Source organism: Otolemur garnettii, unplaced genomic scaffold (genome assembly GCF_000181295.1).
Source record: "Otolemur garnettii isolate 467f Iridium unplaced genomic scaffold, OtoGar3 scaffold00044, whole genome shotgun sequence".
NCBI lineage: Eukaryota > Metazoa > Chordata > Mammalia > Primates > Galagidae > Otolemur > Otolemur garnettii.
Window position 1 is genome coordinate 8,260,438 of NW_003852439.1, and position 16,881 is coordinate 8,277,318.

The 16,881-nt window shown below is 57.7% G+C and overlaps 2 protein-coding genes across 5 annotated transcripts in view; one reads left to right on the forward strand and one right to left on the reverse strand.

Moving 5' to 3' along the window:
* Positions 1-2,827: 2,827 nt before the first annotated feature.
* Positions 2,828-12,351, forward strand: SLC9A3R2 (SLC9A3 regulator 2). Of its 2 annotated transcripts, XM_023513834.1 has the most exons (7): positions 2,828-3,174; positions 5,594-5,794; positions 10,554-10,733; positions 10,977-11,130; positions 11,206-11,249; positions 11,776-11,838; positions 12,076-12,351. In XM_023513834.1, exons 1-7 carry the CDS (start codon positions 2,962-2,964, stop codon positions 12,232-12,234), a joined length of 1,014 nt encoding a protein of 337 aa, XP_023369602.1. In that variant the 5' UTR covers positions 2,828-2,961; the 3' UTR covers positions 12,235-12,351. The 2 variants fall into 2 exon arrangements, with proteins under 2 accessions (XP_023369602.1, XP_023369603.1); XM_023513835.1 differs by lacking the exons at positions 2,828-3,174; positions 5,594-5,794 and adding an exon at positions 8,284-8,379.
* A 1,748-nt stretch (positions 12,352-14,099) lies between these two features.
* The window catches only part of NTHL1 (nth like DNA glycosylase 1), an 8,473-nt gene continuing 5,691 nt past the window's right edge, over positions 14,100-16,881 (reverse strand). For all 3 annotated transcript variants that reach the window (XM_003790791.2, XM_012805861.2, XM_023513851.1), the window contains exons 5-6: positions 14,399-14,504; positions 14,100-14,314 (exon numbers count right to left, since the gene is read on the reverse strand). In XM_003790791.2, coding sequence (XP_003790839.1) covers positions 14,191-14,314; positions 14,399-14,504 — 230 coding nt within the window. In that variant the 3' untranslated portion in view covers positions 14,100-14,190. The remainder of the gene's footprint in view (positions 14,315-14,398; positions 14,505-16,881) is intronic.

Below are 16,881 nucleotides of genomic sequence, written 5' to 3' on the forward strand. Positions count from 1 at the left end.
AATTCTCTTGCCTTGACCACCTGAGTAGCTGGGGCTACAGGTGCCCACCACAAGGCCCAGCTATTTTTGTTGTTGTTGTTGTTGTTGTTGTTGTTGTTGCAGTTTGACCGGGCCAGGTTTGAACCTGCCACCCTCGGTATATGGGGCCAGCGCTCTACCCACTGAGCCACAGGTGCTGCCCCTCTATCCCTTTTTAATGGCTGGGGCTGGGTTAGAACCTGCCACCTCCGGTATATGGGGCCAGCTCTCTACTCCTTGAGCCACAGGCAGCTTAGAGCTCCAAACGTTTCTCAAGTCCCCACCTCAGAGCCAGGCCTTGGAGAGTTTGTCCATGAGAATACTGGTCACCCTTCCCTACCTGATACTCCAGCCCTCCATATGCACTCTGGCCTCTCTCACTGATCCTGCTACCACCTGAAACTGTTACCTCCGCCTTTATTTTGTTCCTATTACCTACTTTGCTAGGTGCCCACTTCCTTTGCTACCCATCTTTGTTGCCTTTGTTACTCTGTGACCTTTCTTGGTACTCCTTCAGCTTCCTTTTTGTTTTAGGAACTCCTTTGTTACTCTGTAACTGCAGTGTCCTTCACACTACTTCTTTGATTCTTTGCCCCTAGCTGTGACCTCATGTCCCTGGCTACTTTCCTTCCATCAGTGGTGTCTTCAGTCATAGGCAGGAAGATGCAGCTGAATCCCTGGCTGCTGAAGGCTGGCGAGGATCCAAGACTAATGAAGAGAGTACCCTAAAGAGTGGTTGAGGAGTTCTGCAAGTCCCGGATGGAGATCTGCCCCCCTCCCCAATCTGGGGCTTTCTCATCCAGCCACTTCCCTGGACTCTGATCTGGCCACAAAGCTATAGGCTAGGGGGCGGGCACAGTGACTCATGCCTGTAATACTAGCACTCTGAGAGACTGAGGCAGGTGGATTGCCTGAGCTCAGGAGTTCAAGACCAGCCTGAGCAAGAGCAAGACCCTGTCTCTAAAAAAAAAAAAAAAGGTCTAGCATTGTGGTGGGTGCCTTTAGTCCCAGCCAGGCTGAGGCAAGAGAATTGCTTGAGCCCAAGAATTTGAGGTTGCTGTGAGCTATGATGCCATGGCACTCAACCACAGGGTGACTGAGTGAGACTCTGTCTCAAAAAATAAAATAAAATAAAAAAGCTATAGGCTGGCAGCTTTGGGGTGGGCCTAGTTTTTGTGTGATGACCCCTAAGCCCCACCTGGATGTGGTGTGTGGGGTACAGGATTGGCCACACTGTCCACACCCATCCTCAAAGTTTCCAAGGGCAGCAGCACCAGGCTGGGTACAGACAGGCATCCTCTGGACAGTCAGACAGACAGCTAGATGTGACCAGCCAGGCTGAAGCCTATGGCAGCCTCCACCAGGAATTGCAGAGGTGTGGGTGGGAGAGCAGCCATTCAGCCTCAGCCTAAGTGGCTTTTAGGGCTAGCTGCTGGGGTGTGGGCACCCAGGGGAGCCACAGCCCAGGAGGCTGCCCAGAGGCAGGCCCTGCTCTTAGGTGGGGGCTGGGAAGCCCAGGCCAAGGGCATTGGAGAGAGGAGAGGAACAGGGGAGGACTGAGCCAAGCCTGCTTCTCCCATCCACATGGGGAATTGTCTGGGCTGGCAGGGCCTGATCCCTAGGAACCAGGTATGTGCAGGGGGCCTGGCTGGGCTGGGGAGGCGTAGATGGTACCTGGGACTGGGCCATCTTCCTGTATCTGAGAGCAAGAAAGAGCTTCACAGCCAAGAGTATAGACTCCAAATCTCACAGCTCTGGGCCTCTTTCTTCTCCAGACCTCAGCTTCCTGATCTGTAACATGGCCTGGGTGCCCTATGTTCCAGGTAAAATGCACTCAGAGAGGCACCGCAGTGCACAGTGATTCTCCATTGTGATTATTACTGTCCAGCTGGGGAAGAGGGGACACTCATGCTTGAGTAGGTAGGAGGGCTGAGGGCAGGAGAGAAGAGACCTGTAGGTCCTGCTTCATGTGGAATAGCTCCTCAGTGCACTGACCACTGCCCCTACCTTAGTGACCAAAGTCCTCAGGGCAGTTCATTCCAGGTCAGCAAAGACCCTCAGGTTTCAGCCAGACAAGCTCATATCCTTCCCCCAGCCTGTTCCAAGCCAGGGATTGTGAAGTCACAGTCTAGACCTGAGGTAGACTGGGACACAGGTGAGCGGCCCCAGCAAAGGGAGGGAATGGACAGGCACTGCACATAGTCCAAACATTCCCTGAGAAGGACAGGGAGTCACCCAGTCACTGGCCTCCAGGATCCAAGGAGCGGTTGCTTCGTGCCACTTTTAAATCACCGCTTTCCTTCCTGGGACTGCACTGGGCTGGGCAGCTTTGGCTGCAGGAGGGATCCAGATACAGGGACAGCAGAGTGGGAGAAAGCAGGGGGAGTGGAGGGGTGCAGCAGGGCTTCTTGAGGAGGGTGGGGAGGGCTGGGACCGTTGTTCTTACATTGAGGTACCTATGTGGGGTCCCTTGGCCTTGGGACCCTTTCTTCAAACTTTCCCTGACCTCAAGAACCTGCCTCCTTGCCACGCATGGACCCAGTAGGTGTCCAATAAATGTGCCTGGAATAGAAAGCACAGGCGCTGGAGCCAAGGAGGCTGCCCAGAGTAGGGGCGAGGCAGAGGCCTCTTTGCAGAGTCTTTGCAGAGACCCTTTGCAGAGACCAGTGGCAGCGTCTTTGCAGAGACCCCTCAGCCGGCGATCACCCAGGCAGGGGCCGGCTGAGCTGGCTTGGTCCCGGGGCGGGGGCTGCCAGGCGGCGTGGGCGGGGAAAGGGCGGGCGCGGGGGCGGTGCCCCAACCAAGCCCCAGTCTGAGCCCGAGGCGACGCAAGCCGAGCGGGAGCCGGAGGCTGCCGAGGGTCCCTGCGTCGCCGCCTCCGCGCCGCCCCTTTGCCCTGTCTGCGGGTGCCAACCCGCAGCTGGCCGGTGGGCAGCGGGCGCCATGGCCGCGCCAGAGCCGCTGCGGCCGCGCCTGTGCCGCCTGGTGCGCGGCGAGCAGGGCTACGGTTTCCACCTGCACGGCGAGAAGGGCCGTCGTGGGCAGTTCATCCGGCGCGTGGAGCCGGGCTCCCCCGCCGAGGCGGCCGCGCTGCGCGCCGGAGACCGCCTGGTTGAGGTCAACGGCGTCAACGTGGAGGGCGAGACGCACCACCAGGTGGGTGCCTCGCCCCGGCCCTCTCCGGGGAGCGCGTCCCTGTTGGGCCCGGCGGGAGTCGCATCTGGGCCTGCGGCGGGCTCCTAGGGGGCGATGGGACGTGGCCCAGAGCCAGTGGCCGCCAGCCTCCTTCCTAGTCCTCCCACAGGAAGCTCAGTCCTGTCTCGGGGGTGGAGGAGAATTCTGGCAGGGAGGGGCCCGCACTGCGGTTGCCCTGGCCCTGGGCCCTCAATGTGCCACGCGTGAGGGTGTTGGGCAAATTGGAATGTCTCCATGCAGGTGGAGACCTGGGGGCCGTTCTGAGTGCATACATGCGTGCGTGTGCACACTGGGTATAAGTGTGTGGGCAGGTTCCTCTGGAGTCATCTATGTGTGCACACATCTGCCTATGTGTGCCCAGAATGGGGTCACAGTAAAGCATCTGTGCGTGTCTGCATCTGTGTTTGTGCTGGACTGTGTGCATCGAGTGTACAAGGCTGCAGACCTGTGTGTTTATAGGAGGGTAGGATCTGAAATGCTGGATGCAGACAAGTTGAGCTGTGTGTGTGTGTGTTGGCAGTATGCTTATTCAACCCTGTGTGTCTCCATGCCTGCCTGAGTACTCTTCACTGTGTCTCTGGGTCAGGTGTGTCTGGGTCCAGTGGGAGCTGACCACTGGTGGCAGTACATTTCTTAGCTCTTCCTCAGAGGCTACCTAGTGCAGCAGGGGTCACTGCTAAAGTACCTGCCTCCTGCTGTTGGACAGATGGGAGGGCAAGGAAGAGCAGGCTCTCTTCTGAGGGTTAGCTCACCTGAGATCCTGGTTGGGGCCTAGCCTCCCTACACTCCTTTTACTCTGGGTCCTCTGGGTCCCTCACAGCACCAGTGAATCTGTGACCTGTCTGCATGACCAGGTCTGGGGCAGATTCGTTTTTGGCTAGGCTAAGACCTGAACCCCTGTTCTACACTGGGGGCCTTACTTGTTCTTCTGTCTGCCATTCTTCTGTCTTTTACCCAGACTGTTGATTGGATAGGGCTGTTTGCTGAAGAAGGGTAGGCGTCAGGACTAGAGGCTATGGCCTGGCAGGCTGTGCCAAGGGCTGGCATAGTTGGTGCCCAGCCTCTGTTTAAGAGTCTCTGTCCCCCTTGCCCTAATAGCACCTGTGTAAGGCTGCACCTGTGGCTCAGTGGGTAGGGCGTCGGCCCCATATACCAAGGGTAGCGGGTTCAAACCTGGCTCCCGCCAAATTGCAACAAAAAATAGCCAGGCATTGTGGTGGGTGCCTATAGTCTCAGCTACTCAGGAGGCTGAGGCAAGAGAATCACCTAAGCCCAAGAGTTGGAGGTTGCTGTGAGCTGTGTGACACCATGGCACTTTACCAAGTGAGACTCTGTCTCTACAAAATAATAATAGTAATAATAATAATAATAATAATGCCTGTGTATCCAAGGCCCCTGGGTAGTCATCTCTGAGAGCTTCACACACAGAACCATGTCAGACCCTCCCCTCTATCCCAGGAAAGTAGGAGTACAATTGCAACCCCTATTTTACAGATGAATAAAGTGATACTCAGAGATTTGGGGGGACTTGTCTGGGTCACATAGGAAGCAGGGTGCTAGGTTCCTCCTGGCTGCCCTTCTCTGGATCATGGAGAGAGAGGAGGAACAGAGGAGGGCTGTGTGAAGATGGGCCTATTTCAGACTCCTGTGTGTTGACACCTGCTGAGCCCAGCAGCTGGTGGGAGTCCCGTCCACCCTTCCTTCCCTGATGCCGAATGGTACTATTCCTCTCCCTGTGAGGATGCTGGCCTCTTGCCTGCTCCAGATAGTTCTTAGGCACCTGCACAGACACACAGATGGCCATCATGCTGCAGCTGTGCCATAGGTGGACATCCTCCTTCACCTCACTGGCTGGATCTGAATGCTGCTTCTGGGGCTGGGGTTTAGACTCCCACACTGCACCACCAAGAAAGACCCAGAAAGACACACCTCACCCTCAAACCCAGACTGAGAGACAGACTCCCGAACAGATGGATGCATGTGAGCAAATGCGCACACACATGCAGATGCACATGCAGTCCGAAAGCCTGCAGTTTAGCCATGCACCATCTTCATTATTTTCAGGCAGACTGACTCATCTAGCTGGCTGCAATCCTTTCCCTGGCCCTCCTGGAGAAGACCTTGGGCTGAGGGCAAGGCCTTGGGAGGACCCCGAAGCCTGTGCTGCCTGGGCCCCAGTGTTAGAAGCCTGGAGCAGAGGGAGGGAACACTGGAGCTGGGGGCAAGGGGCGGGGCCAGCAAGCCTTTCAGTCCAGCCGCCCACCTTGCAGTCTAGCTGCCTGCCTGTGCCCAGGCCAGCCCAGAGTGGTGCCACTGCCCATGGGCTACCCAGGGTGTCAGCCTCTGACCTGCTCTCGCCCCCTGCCCTTGCTCCTCCCAGGTGGTGCAGAGGATCAGGGCTGTGGAGGGGCAGACGCAGCTGCTGGTGGTGGATAAGGAAACTGATGAGGAGCTGCACCGGCGGCAGCTGACCTGCACTGAGGAGATGGCCCAGCGGGGGCTCCCGCCTATGCATGACCCCTGGGAGCCCAAGTCGGACTGGGCACGTGTGGTCAGCGTTGGCTCTGATGCTGGCAAGAAGGTATGGCGGGCTCCACCCACAGGGACCACCAAGCCCCTCTGAGAGACACTGTCTCAGTCTCCTGACAACCGTCTTTGCCTCTGGTCACCTCCAGAAGTCCCTGTCTTTTCTGCCTCTTGGGCTCCCTTCTCTGCCCCAGCAACTACCATCTGTGTCCCTGATGACTGCCCTTTTGGCCACTGGAGGCCATGCTTTCCTCCCTCACTTCTAAACCAGTGGGGACAGAACAGCCTGGCCTGTCCTCTTATCTGGGACACTCAAAGGCCACCTGGCCTAGGGAGGGGTCATTCCAACAGGCCATATTCCCCTCCTCCTGCCCGGTGAGTGAGGAACACTGGCCAGAGTTGCTAGGACATTCCAGGTCTGGGTATGCCCAGCCTTGTGCATGTCTGTCTGTCTGGGGAGTCTGAAAGTGCTGTGAAGGCTGTGGATAGGGCTGGCCACTATAGGCAGCAGCATTGGGGCTGAGGACGGGACACTCTGTGCTGGACCCAGCATGGGGGGTAGGGTGGGGGTGGCGTGGGCTGGGCTGGGCTAGGTCAGCTATGTGCTGGCCTCTGCAGCCTATTACCCCTCTTGCTGCTGGGTCCTGGCAGCCCTCACAGGAGCTTCTGAGGTGGGCCCAACAAATACCTCCCTTTGTTGTTCCTCCTGGGCCCCTGCTGGGTAGCACCTTTCTCTTACTTCCAACTCCTCCACCCCAGGCCAGGAGACCTGGAATAGAACAGGGAAGGGCCTGTTCCGTGTCTTTCTAGGTAGCCAGGCCTGGGAGGCAATGTACCTCAAGGCTACAAGGAAAAGCCTGAGGCTGTTGGTTTTGCCTTCTTGAAAGCCCTGATATTATTGTCACTCACGCCCTCTGCCCTTTTCTTCTTTTTTAAAAAAGTCCTTTAGAGGATTTGCATTCAGTGGCATGAGTGGTGGTGGTGTCAGATCTAAAGCAGGGGATCTTGACTCTTCCATTTCCCTTTCTCATGTTTCCCCTTTGAGTTGACTGTACCTGTGAAATGAGCCTCATGGGGCCTGTTTTAGTGGGGACACACCATTCCTGGTGGGAAACCCAGCCTGGGAATTGGAACCTATGGGACACTTTTTGTTCCCTGGGACTCAGGGGCAGGACATGAGAGTAGTGAGGGCTGTTCCCTTGGACTAGAGGCTGGCTGGCACTATGGGAGGCACAGGGTCCCAGGTCCCCTTCCCCCAGGCTAAGGTAGGAGCTCCCCCTTTCCCAGGTACCCAGTCCCGCTCCCAGGAGGAAGCCCCCCTCCCTCAGGCATTTGTCCATTGATTTAGACACAAATGGCCGAGTTCACCTTCCGGTGGAAAAATCCACCCTCTGGCCTTGTCTGGAGGGTGGGGTGGTTGAGGCATCTTGGGTGGGACCTTCCCACTCTCTGCTATTTCAGGCTCTGGGGGGCTGCAGGAAGCCCCTAGGAGGGGCTTGCTTCCTCTGGGCGTATTTTTAGAGGAACAAAGAGGGGCCCGGCTGGCAGGTCCCTTTGTGGACAAGGCCAGCCTGGAGACAGGGACTCCAGGAGGTCAGGGAGCTCTGAGGGACAGGGTCTCTCCCTCTCTTGGCCAGACACCTGATGTTTCATTAACTAAGTTCATAGCAGCAGAAGGGAAACTGGGCCTCATCTGACCCTCACAAACCAGGCTCACCACCACCCATCTGAGGCAGCCTGTGGGTACGGGAGGCACTGCTTACCCTCCAGGTGTGCTGTGACAAGGTGTTGGTGGCCAAGGAGCGGAAGCCTGATGTGTGTGGTTTTGCTTTGGTGTGAGATAGAGAGCTGGGGACCCCATGAGTGTAAGGGCCACTCTCGCCCCTCTGTCCAAGCTGGGGACAGGGAGGTAGGGCAGGGGAGGACATTGATGTGGTCATTCCTCCATTTGGGGGCCATAAAGGCCAAGTCAGTGGTGACTCAGCCCCGGCTGCACCAGGCTGGGGGTGGCTGCAGCTGTATGCAGCTAATGCTAGCAGTGATGCCAAGAAGCTAGTGGTGCCAGGACCATGGGGTGGTGACAGACCCTGGGTGCTCTTGCCTCTTTGCCCCCTACCTGTGCCCTCACCCCCATCTGGAGGGTGGGCCTTGGGGGCTGAGGGTGAATGAGGGGTGACAGGGTCTGCAGGAGGTAAGTATGCAGCATAGAACATGGTGTTCCTATGAGCTATAGCAGGATGGTCTTATGCTCTGAGGCTGGGGTCCCCTCCCTTGCCTCCTGTCTCCCCACCCCTTAGTCTTAGAGCAGGGCAGGGCCTTCTATCAGCTTCCTTCCTTCCTTTCTTGGGACGGAAACTTAGCTGCATTGGGGACGCCAGGCTGGAGCCTCCACAGGGGAGTGGGCTCAGTCACTATCCTGCTCCCCAAAGTGACTCAGTGCCCATGTCCCCACCCATCCCCAGGGAGCCTGAGCCACAGTAGGAGGTAGATAAGTGGGGTGGCAGCTTAGGCTGGCCAGAGAACTCAGGCCATCCCAGCTGGACACCTGCTGCCCCTGTCATGGCCCGCTCCAGGAATGCCATGCCGCCTGCCCCGACCCCAGGAGCCCCTCCACAGAGCCTCCCCCAGGGGCTTGTGCAGGTCAGGTGGAGCAGGGTAGGGGTGTGGGCCTAGAAGTGGGTTTAGCCCTCTAGGGTATGGAGAAGGGACTTGAGGACCTTGATGTGAACAGGCTGGACCCCAAGCAACAATGAAGTCCTTTTTCTACCAGGGCTGGTGAGTCACCATCTGGGGGGGAGCCCTATGCCTGCCTCTTTGTCTGGTCACAGGCATGGCTGGGGGACAGGGCTTGCCCAGCTCTGCTGCTGTGGGGCTGCCCAGCGGGGAGCCCATGGGAGCCAGAAGGCCTGGCAGGACGCAGCAGGAAGTGTGCACTGAGCCAGGGCAAGGAGGAGGAATGTGAGCAATGCATCCCTCCCGCCACTCATCACAGCTCTCTGGACTTTTCTGCTGCCCCCTAGTACCTCCCACCCTGCTCATGGGCTGCCAGCACCCTTCTGCCCCTTTGCATTGCAGCCCCTCCACTTGAGGGCCTGGCATTAAGTTCTGGTATCCTCTGGCCCCTGCTCTAAAAACAGGGGCATAGGCTAGATGTTCAGAGGAAGCTCTCAGCTTGTACAGTGGGAGAGTAAGACTTGGTCATTTTGGATTGAGGTATAGGGCGAGCCAGAAGGACCCAGAGAACACAGGTGGAGTTTCAGCCTGCCCTTGTGGCTCCAGATTCATGCCAGATCCTGCTTCCTATTTGGGGACCTAGAAATACACTGCCCTGCAGGCCGGGGAAGCATCTCTAGGGACAGCACTATGGGGCCACTCCTCCATATGTGTGAGTGACTATAGTCCAAGTAATGTGTTCATGACATGTTTGGATGTCTTATCTCTGTGACTACATAATATGCACTGCAACCTGGGCCAGGGCCTGAGCCAGGGGAGGCCATGCCACATAGTTACCTCTGTCTCTGTGTTCCTCTCTGCTTCTTCACTCCTCCCAAGCAACTTTTGTGCACTGAAGCCCTGGAGATCTGGGGGTCTAGCACCCTCACCTGCCTAGCTGAGTCCCTGCAGTTCTTGAGCAGCAGGAGACCTCCAGGCTAGGTGTCTGGCCAGGCTAAACAGGAAGAGGGTGCTCCACCCTGCTTTGTGGAGGAAGACACCCTTGCTACCATGGCTGGGCAGCTGCCCACTGACACTGGCCATTCCCAGTCTGATTTGGGGTTTGGAGTGAGCTTGAAGGCCAGGAGTGGTCAGAATTGGTCCAGGCTGCAGGGTGGCATGTGCCCAAGGCCTAGAGACCTTCCCTGAGATCTGAAAGACTCTCCTATGGTGTCATCCCAGCCCTAGCCTGGCCCATAGTCCTTTAGGACATGCAGGGAGGTAGCCCACAATTTCCCCTGCTCACACCCTCAAGCACTGAGCACTCCCAGGAAACCTGAGCTGCCATCTAACCGCTCACTCTGGCCACCGCCATGTTTAATTGAGCGCCAGCAGCCGCTGGCCATCTACCACTGCAGTCACTGCCTGGCCCTGGCTGGGTGGGGGTCACTGGGCCTGGTGCCTTGCTCCACAGCTCCCAGGTCCAGAGCCCTACGGCAGGATGCCAGAGGTAAAGTGAGGCAGGCCCCTGGGGTGGGGGTGGGGCCCACAGGGCACCAGGAGGCCGTCTGTGCCCAGGCTGGATTGAGCAGGGAGGCCTCAGCCTTCTCCCTGGCCTTCCGCCCCAGCTCCTTCTTTCTAGGCCTGTGGGGGTGGGGCAGCTCCATTTTTTTGCTGGAATGTGAAAGCAAACACAGCCGCCACCGCAGCTAACCTCACAGAGGCTTTTGGAGAGAAAACAAAACTGCCCAGCCTGGGAACAACCAGCCTGAGATTGAGCTTTGGGAGGGGGCACAGGCAGGGCCCTGGGGCCAGCCATCCCATCCTGGGGACTGATGGGAGGCAGCACATCCCACTTGGCCTCTTCCTACAACCCGGCCTGCATGCAGCCCTGCCCTTGAGCCAAGTGAACCCTCCCTGCCACCCTGTAAGGCAGCTGGTCCCAGTAGATGTTTTCAGGTTTAGAAACAGGCTTTGCTCAGGATCCCACAGTGGGGCTTAGGCATGGGCAGCCCTCCCCAGGGGCCAGTACCATGTTGTCACAGAGATCTGGGACCTGCCCTGGGGGTAAGATGCTGAGTTTGGGGCAGTGGCTCCTTGATGGTGCCTCTGGGGTTGGGAGGCTGGAGCCCAAGCCTGAGCCCAGTCCTGTGTGCCTACAGGATGTCAATGGCCCCCCACAGGAGCTACGCCCTAGGCTCTGCCATCTGCGAAAGGGACCTCAGGGCTATGGGTTCAACCTGCACAGTGACAAGTCCCGGCCTGGCCAATACATACGCTCTGTGGACCCAGGCTCACCTGCTGCCCATTCTGGCCTCCGTGCTCAGGACCGACTCATTGAGGTACCCTGGCCACTGAGGCTTCAGGGGTGTGTGCTCACGCTCCCTTGTACATGTGTGTTTATCTGTGTCTGGGCCCTGGGTCCTTGCTGGGAGGAGGGGAAACACTGGGAACCTGAGCTGGCACTCCTCTTGCTGCCTTGGCTGGTGGTAGCTTTGATGAATATTTGATGCCACACCTGGCCAGGTGGTATGAGGGGCTGGCTGGGCCCTTGGGCAGTGCTGACCCCTTGTTGGTGGTGGCAGGTGAATGGGCAGAATGTAGAGGGGCTACGCCATGCTGAGGTTGTTGCCAGCATCAAAGCACAGGAGGACGAGGCCCGGCTGCTGGTGGTAGACCCTGAGACGGACAAGCATTTCAAGCGGCTTCGGGTCACACCCACCTCAGAGCATGTGGAAGGTGGGCATGGCCCCAGGGGCACAGGGCTGGGTGCTGTGGGGGTCCTTACCTGCCACTGACACAGTGTCCCCACAGGTCCACTGCCGTCACTAGTCACCAATGGGACCAGCCCTGCCCAGGTGAGAGGGTGGGCCCAGGAGACCTTGGGGGCACATCTGGGGGTCTCCAGTCCTGTTGGAGGCTCCCTTTACCCCTGGAAACCCCTGTCCTTGAGTAGGTGCAGATGTGACCCAGAAAAACCCCAGCTTTTCTCTCCATTGTGGATCCTAACTTGGGTCAGCACAGACTACATGGGGTCAAAGCTGCAACCCACTGTTCCCCTCCAGGCTCTGCATCCTTAGAGAGCCCTGGCCTCATCCTGGGCATTGCTCACATGGGCACTTCCTTCACCCAAGCTGCCCCACTGTGCTGTGAGCTGGCCATGGCCAAAGCCACCTGTCTGGTCACTGCTTGGTGCCCAGCACCCTGCCCAGCTAGACCCAGAGCACGCTAGAGATGTCCTGCCTGTCACTGAGAGGAGGATCACATACTGCTAAGCAGTATGCGCACACATGCATGTGTGCGCGCGTGTGTACAAATGTATCTGTGCAGCAGTGGTTCCCTGGGTGAGGATCCTGAAGCCACAACTTGCCCTTGGTTTCCCAGTTCAACGGTGGCTCAGCGTGCTCATCCCGAAGTGACCTGCCTGGCTCGGACAAGGATGCCGAGGTACCTGGGTGCCTTCCCCTCCGCTGCTGTGCTCACACACAAGGGTGCCAGAGGCCTTGGGGTCAGTGTTTGAGAGGACATCAGCCTGTGTGGTGGGGCCACCACCACGAAGCCCTCCTGGGCCCAGTGCACAGCCCCACCAGGTGGCCTCCGGTGCAGGTTCTCTGCAAGGGCCACCTTCTGGAGTGTGCTTCTAGGGCTCATTCTTGGCACCCCATCTACTTTGCCCATCCTCAGGATGGCAGTACCTGGAAGCGAGACCCATTCCAGGAGAGCGGTCTTCACCTGAGCCCTACAGCAGCCGAGGCCAAGGAGAAGGCTCGAGCCACACGCATCAACAAGCGGGCGCCACAGATGGACTGGAACCGCAAGCGTGAGATCTTCAGCAACTTCTGAGTCCTTCCTGGTTGTTCACTGGGCCCCACCCAGAGCCCCCTAAGCCTCACTGGGCTGGAGGGTGGTCCTACCACCTCCCAGAAACCAACCCGTGCCCCAGTAAGCCCTCGTCCTGCCCCTGCCTGCTGGGTGCTGGGGGCCTGTTGCAGCAAGATGGGGAGAGATAGAAAGAAAGATAGGAAGAGGGAGGGAGAGATAGAAGGAGAGAGAGAGGAAGAGGGAGGGAAGAAGAGTGAGGAAGAGGGAGGGAAGGAGAGAGGCAGAGGGAGGCAGAGAGAGGGGTGTGGGGGTGGGCAGAGTGGTGACCTGTGGGTTGAGAGCCTCTACTGCTCTGCCCCAGGTCTGCTAACTGAAAGGAATTTATTTTTGTTTTTTTTTTTTCCAAAAAAATCTCTAGCTCCACACATGTTTCTACTTAATAACAGAGTCCTCCTCCCCCGCCCCCTTTGGGACACTCTCTCTAAATAATCGCAATAAAACAAACCCTTCTCTGCAAACCATTTCCTGCCCCAGCCCTGGCAGCAGTTATCCTGAATGGGAGTCAGAGACTTCCAGGGGACTGAGTGAGCTAGGGCTCCTGCATGGCTCCTGAGGATTTTGGGGTAAGGCCAGGGAGGCAGAATGTGGCTTCAGGAACTCCCCTGCCCTCCCTGATGTGGCTAGCCCCCCAGCTACCCCATGCTGCCTCTCTGCAGGGAACCGGTGGCCCAGGGTTGAGGGGCTGAGGATGGAGGTCCCATGCCTCCAAGAAGGGCAGCCTCTGGACAGGTCCCTTGTTCTGCAGGGCAACTCTTGGCCTGGGGAGCGTGGGTTTGCAAGGGCTGGCCTCCAGGTAGGCCCCTAGAAGCCTGGGCTCAGCCCCTGGCTGGCAGCTGCCTGGCATCCCCCTAGCCCCACCCCATGGTCACTCTGTTGACTGTCCTTTCCTCCTGTGCCCTGAATTCCTGAACCCACTGACCGGCACTGCTGTCTGCCTTGTAAGCCATAGCGCATGCGCGCCCTCAAAATAAATAGGCCTTGCCGCCAACTTTGGTGCCTCTGTCTTTTCTAAGCCTTCAGTCAGGAGATGGAGCAGTGGAGCAGAGCAATGAGGCCCATTCTGGGGGAGCCCAAGGCATGAGGCCATAGCAAGCAGCCCCCTCCTGCCTTTAGCTGCTAGAAAGCAGCCTCATCCTGAAGTCCCCTCCCCCTACCTGACATCCATCTGCTCTCAGGCTGCCCTCCCCCCAGCCCACCTGGACCCTCGCACCTCCAAGACCTGCCCTCTCCCACCCTCTGGGGTGCATTATGGGGCCCCTGCCACCTCCTCTGCTTGGCAAAGCTCACCCTCCCACTTTCACTATCCCTATAAAGCCACCTGGGCCCTGACACCCCATGGACTGCTCTCTGCCCATTGTAGCCCCCACCACCTCTAGCAGGTACACATAGGTCAAGCCTGTGTCCTGTAGTGCCCTACCAGGATCTGTAAGTGTCCCTTTTGAGGCCAGATGGCTCTGTAAGCAAAGGGGTGGGGCTCTCAGGGTACACAAGGGAAGGTGCCATTGGTGCCTGGGATGAGAGAGCTCCTGGGCAGGCAGCCTCCTGTGTTGGACAGGGCAAGGGGCAGGTGTCCCCAGCCAGCTCCCAAGGAGGTGCTCCCAGCAGCTGACCATAGCTGGTTCCCACCATTTCCTCCCCCAGGGTCACGCATGTCCTTGTTCCCCTTTCTCCCAAGTGCACAGCCCAGATGGTCATGTCCAGGTCCTGGCCTCCCAGGCAGCCCTGATCCAAATGCATGACAGCATGGGTGCACATACACTCCTACATAGGCACATGTTCCCTAGCCCACCCCTGCCCTCAGGGACAGAAGTCAGTCTTACCCCAACTGCAAATGACCCCAAAGGTTTACTCAACAAGCTATGGCTCCCAAGCAAAGGCACTTCACAGATGGTGGCCAGCATACCCAGGCTGGAGCCTTCAGAGACCCTGGGCAGCTGGGCACAGGGCATAGTTGAGGCAGGTCGGGCAGCGAGGGTGTAGGGGCAAACAGGTCTGCTGTCCGAAGCCCACCAGGAGCCCGTTGATCTCACTCCACAGCTCCCTGTGGGGTGGGGCTGGCTCAGTGGTGAGGGAAGGAGGGGACTGCCTCCATCCTGCCCCCCAGCAATCCAACCCCATCACACACCTGGGCAGCCACTCCTCCAGGGCTCCTCGGGTCTCCTCTGGGGACTTGGTTGCCTTCTTGGTCCACCCAAGTCTATTGGCGATTCTGTGCACGTGTGTGTCCACTGCTGCTTGGATGAAAACAGGGTGGGGTGAATGGAGTGTGCATACTCCCCCAGTCAAACCCTGCCCCAAGCCAGCGTTCCCATCTCCCCACCCCCAGGACTCTGAACTGGGACAGGAAATCAACTTGGCCTGGGCCACAGGCTGAGGGTGGCTGCTTTGCTACCCCCAAGGAACCAGGACCTCTCGTCTGGTGGGCAGGGCTGGAGCCCTCTACTGGGGTGTAGACAGCCTCCTTTGGGTCTTCCTCCCCCCTATCCTGGCAAGCCTGGCCAGGGAGGGGGTCTCTACTCTAGGCTGGCCCATTCCCACCAATCTTGGTGCCACCTGGTATGATGTAGTGGAGGGATCAGTGTCTCTGCTCTGCTTTGAGCTCTACTTCCTTCACCTATAGTGACAGCTAACTCAGGTCAAGTGCTTGCTGGAGGCAGACCCAGCATGGAGAGATCTACCAGCCTTGACTGATTGAATCCTTATAAGGCACCTATAGATAAAGGAATTAAGGCCCAGTACAATTCGTTCTCCTAGAGATGGGATCTTGCTCTGCTGCTCAGGCTGGAATGCAGTGGCCTGAGCAGTGGTTACAGCTCATTGCAGCCTCGAACTCCCGGGCTCAAGCAATCTTCTTGCCTTAGCCCCTAGGATCACAGGCACATGCCAGTGCTGGCCCAGAACTCTGGCTGGGAAGCATGTGCTCCCGCCCTCAGCCTCCCTAGGAGCTGGCCTAGGAAGGGCCTAGGCCTTGCTTCCTTCTGCTCTGTCTCCTATGGTCCCAAGCTCCTCCAGGTTTAGGCACTGGTTGTGGGCACTGGGTGGGGTGGCAATAGCTTGGGCTAGCAGGCTGGCAGGTCACCTGCCACCACAGCGGTCAGGGACACGGCAGGGAGTGTGGCCTGGTCAGCTGCAACTGATGTGCACTTGGGCTTTGGCCCCTGGTCTCACTGGCCATCCCAGAGGCTCAGCTGGAGTGCCTGCTCACCAAGGCCTCCTCCAGCCCAGCTGTCCCAGCCAGCTGCAGTCCCAACCCTGCCTCCTCCTCCAGAGTTTGCCAAAGAGAAAGCCCAACCCTGCATCAGCTCCTTTGCCCTGCTACCTGCCTTAGGAAAGCACTCTCGGGGGCCAGGTACAGTGGCTCATGCCTGTAATCCTAGCACTCTGGGAGGCCAAGGCAGGTGGATTGCCTGAGCTCACAGGTTTGAGACCGGCCTAAGCCAGAGTAAGACCCTGCCTCTAAAAATAGCAGGGCGTTGTGGTGGGTGCCTGTAGTACCAGTTACTTGGAAAGCTGAGGCAAGAGAATCACTTGAGGCTCAGCGCCTGTGGCTTAAGCGGCTAAGGTGCCAGTCACACACATCTGAGCTGGTGGGTTCGAATCCAGCCCCGGCCCACCAAACAATGATAGCTGCAACCAAAAAAAAAAAAATAGCCGAGTGTGGTGGCTACTTGGGAAGTGGAGACAGGAGACTTGCTTGAGCCCAGGAGTTGGAGGTTGCTGTAAGCTGTGATGCCACAGCACTTTACCCAGGGTGACAGCTTGAGGCTCTGCCTCAAAAAAAAGAATCACTTGAAACCAAGAGTTAACAGACTGCTATGAGCTATGATGCCACAGCACTCTACCAAGAGTGACAAGGTGAGACTCTGTCTCAAAAAAAGAGAGAAAAGAGCACTCTTGGGGCGGGGGTGGAGACCACAAAGGCTGAAGGGTCACATCCTTGGGCCCTGAGTCTCAGTTTCTTCTTCTATAACATGAAGGTGACTGGGCTGAGGCTGGGCACATAGTGTTGTGTAAGTCTCCTGTGCTGGCCAGAAGGGTGTCCCACACATGTATTGTACAGTTAATGAGGGTCCTGCTTTTCTACTTTGTGGGAGCCAGAAGCTCAAAGAGGCCAGTGCCTTGCCCAAAGTCACCCAGCTGAGAGGTGCAGAGCTGGCTCTTCCTCCTGGCTCTGACTTTTTTCTTTTGAGACAGAGTCTTAAGCTGTTGCATTGGGTAGAGTGCTGTGGTATCATCATAGCTCACAGCAACCTCCAACTCTTGGTGCTCAAGCTATCCCCTTGCCTCAGTTTTTTCAAGCTGGTCTTGAATTCGTGAGCTCAAGCAATCCACCTGCCTTGGTCTCCCAGAGTGCTACGATTATAGGAGTGAGCCACTGTGCCCAGCCTTTCTCTCTCTCTTTTTTTTTTAGAGATGGTCTTGGAGGCAGTGCCTGTGGCTCAAAGGAGTAGGGCGCCAGCTCCATATGCTAGAGGTGTCAGGTTCAAACCCAGCCCAGCCCAAAACTGCAAAAACTGCAAAAAAAAGAAATGGTCTTGGCTCAGAACCTGTAGCACAGTGGTTACGGCACCAGCCACATACACCAATGCTGGCAGGTTCGAACCCAGC

Excerpts from the sequence above, each read along its gene's own strand:
- SLC9A3R2 (XM_023513834.1), top strand. The coding sequence starts at position 2,962 with ATGGCCGCGCCAGAGCCGCTGCGGCCGCGCCTGTGCCGCCTGGTGCGC. Across the intron at positions 3,175-5,593 it reads AGGGCGAGACGCACCACCAG|GTGGTGCAGAGGATCAGGGC; the intron begins GTGGGTGCCTCG and ends TGCTCCTCCCAG. Across the intron at positions 10,734-10,976 it reads CTCAGGACCGACTCATTGAG|GTGAATGGGCAGAATGTAGA; the intron begins GTACCCTGGCCA and ends TGGTGGTGGCAG.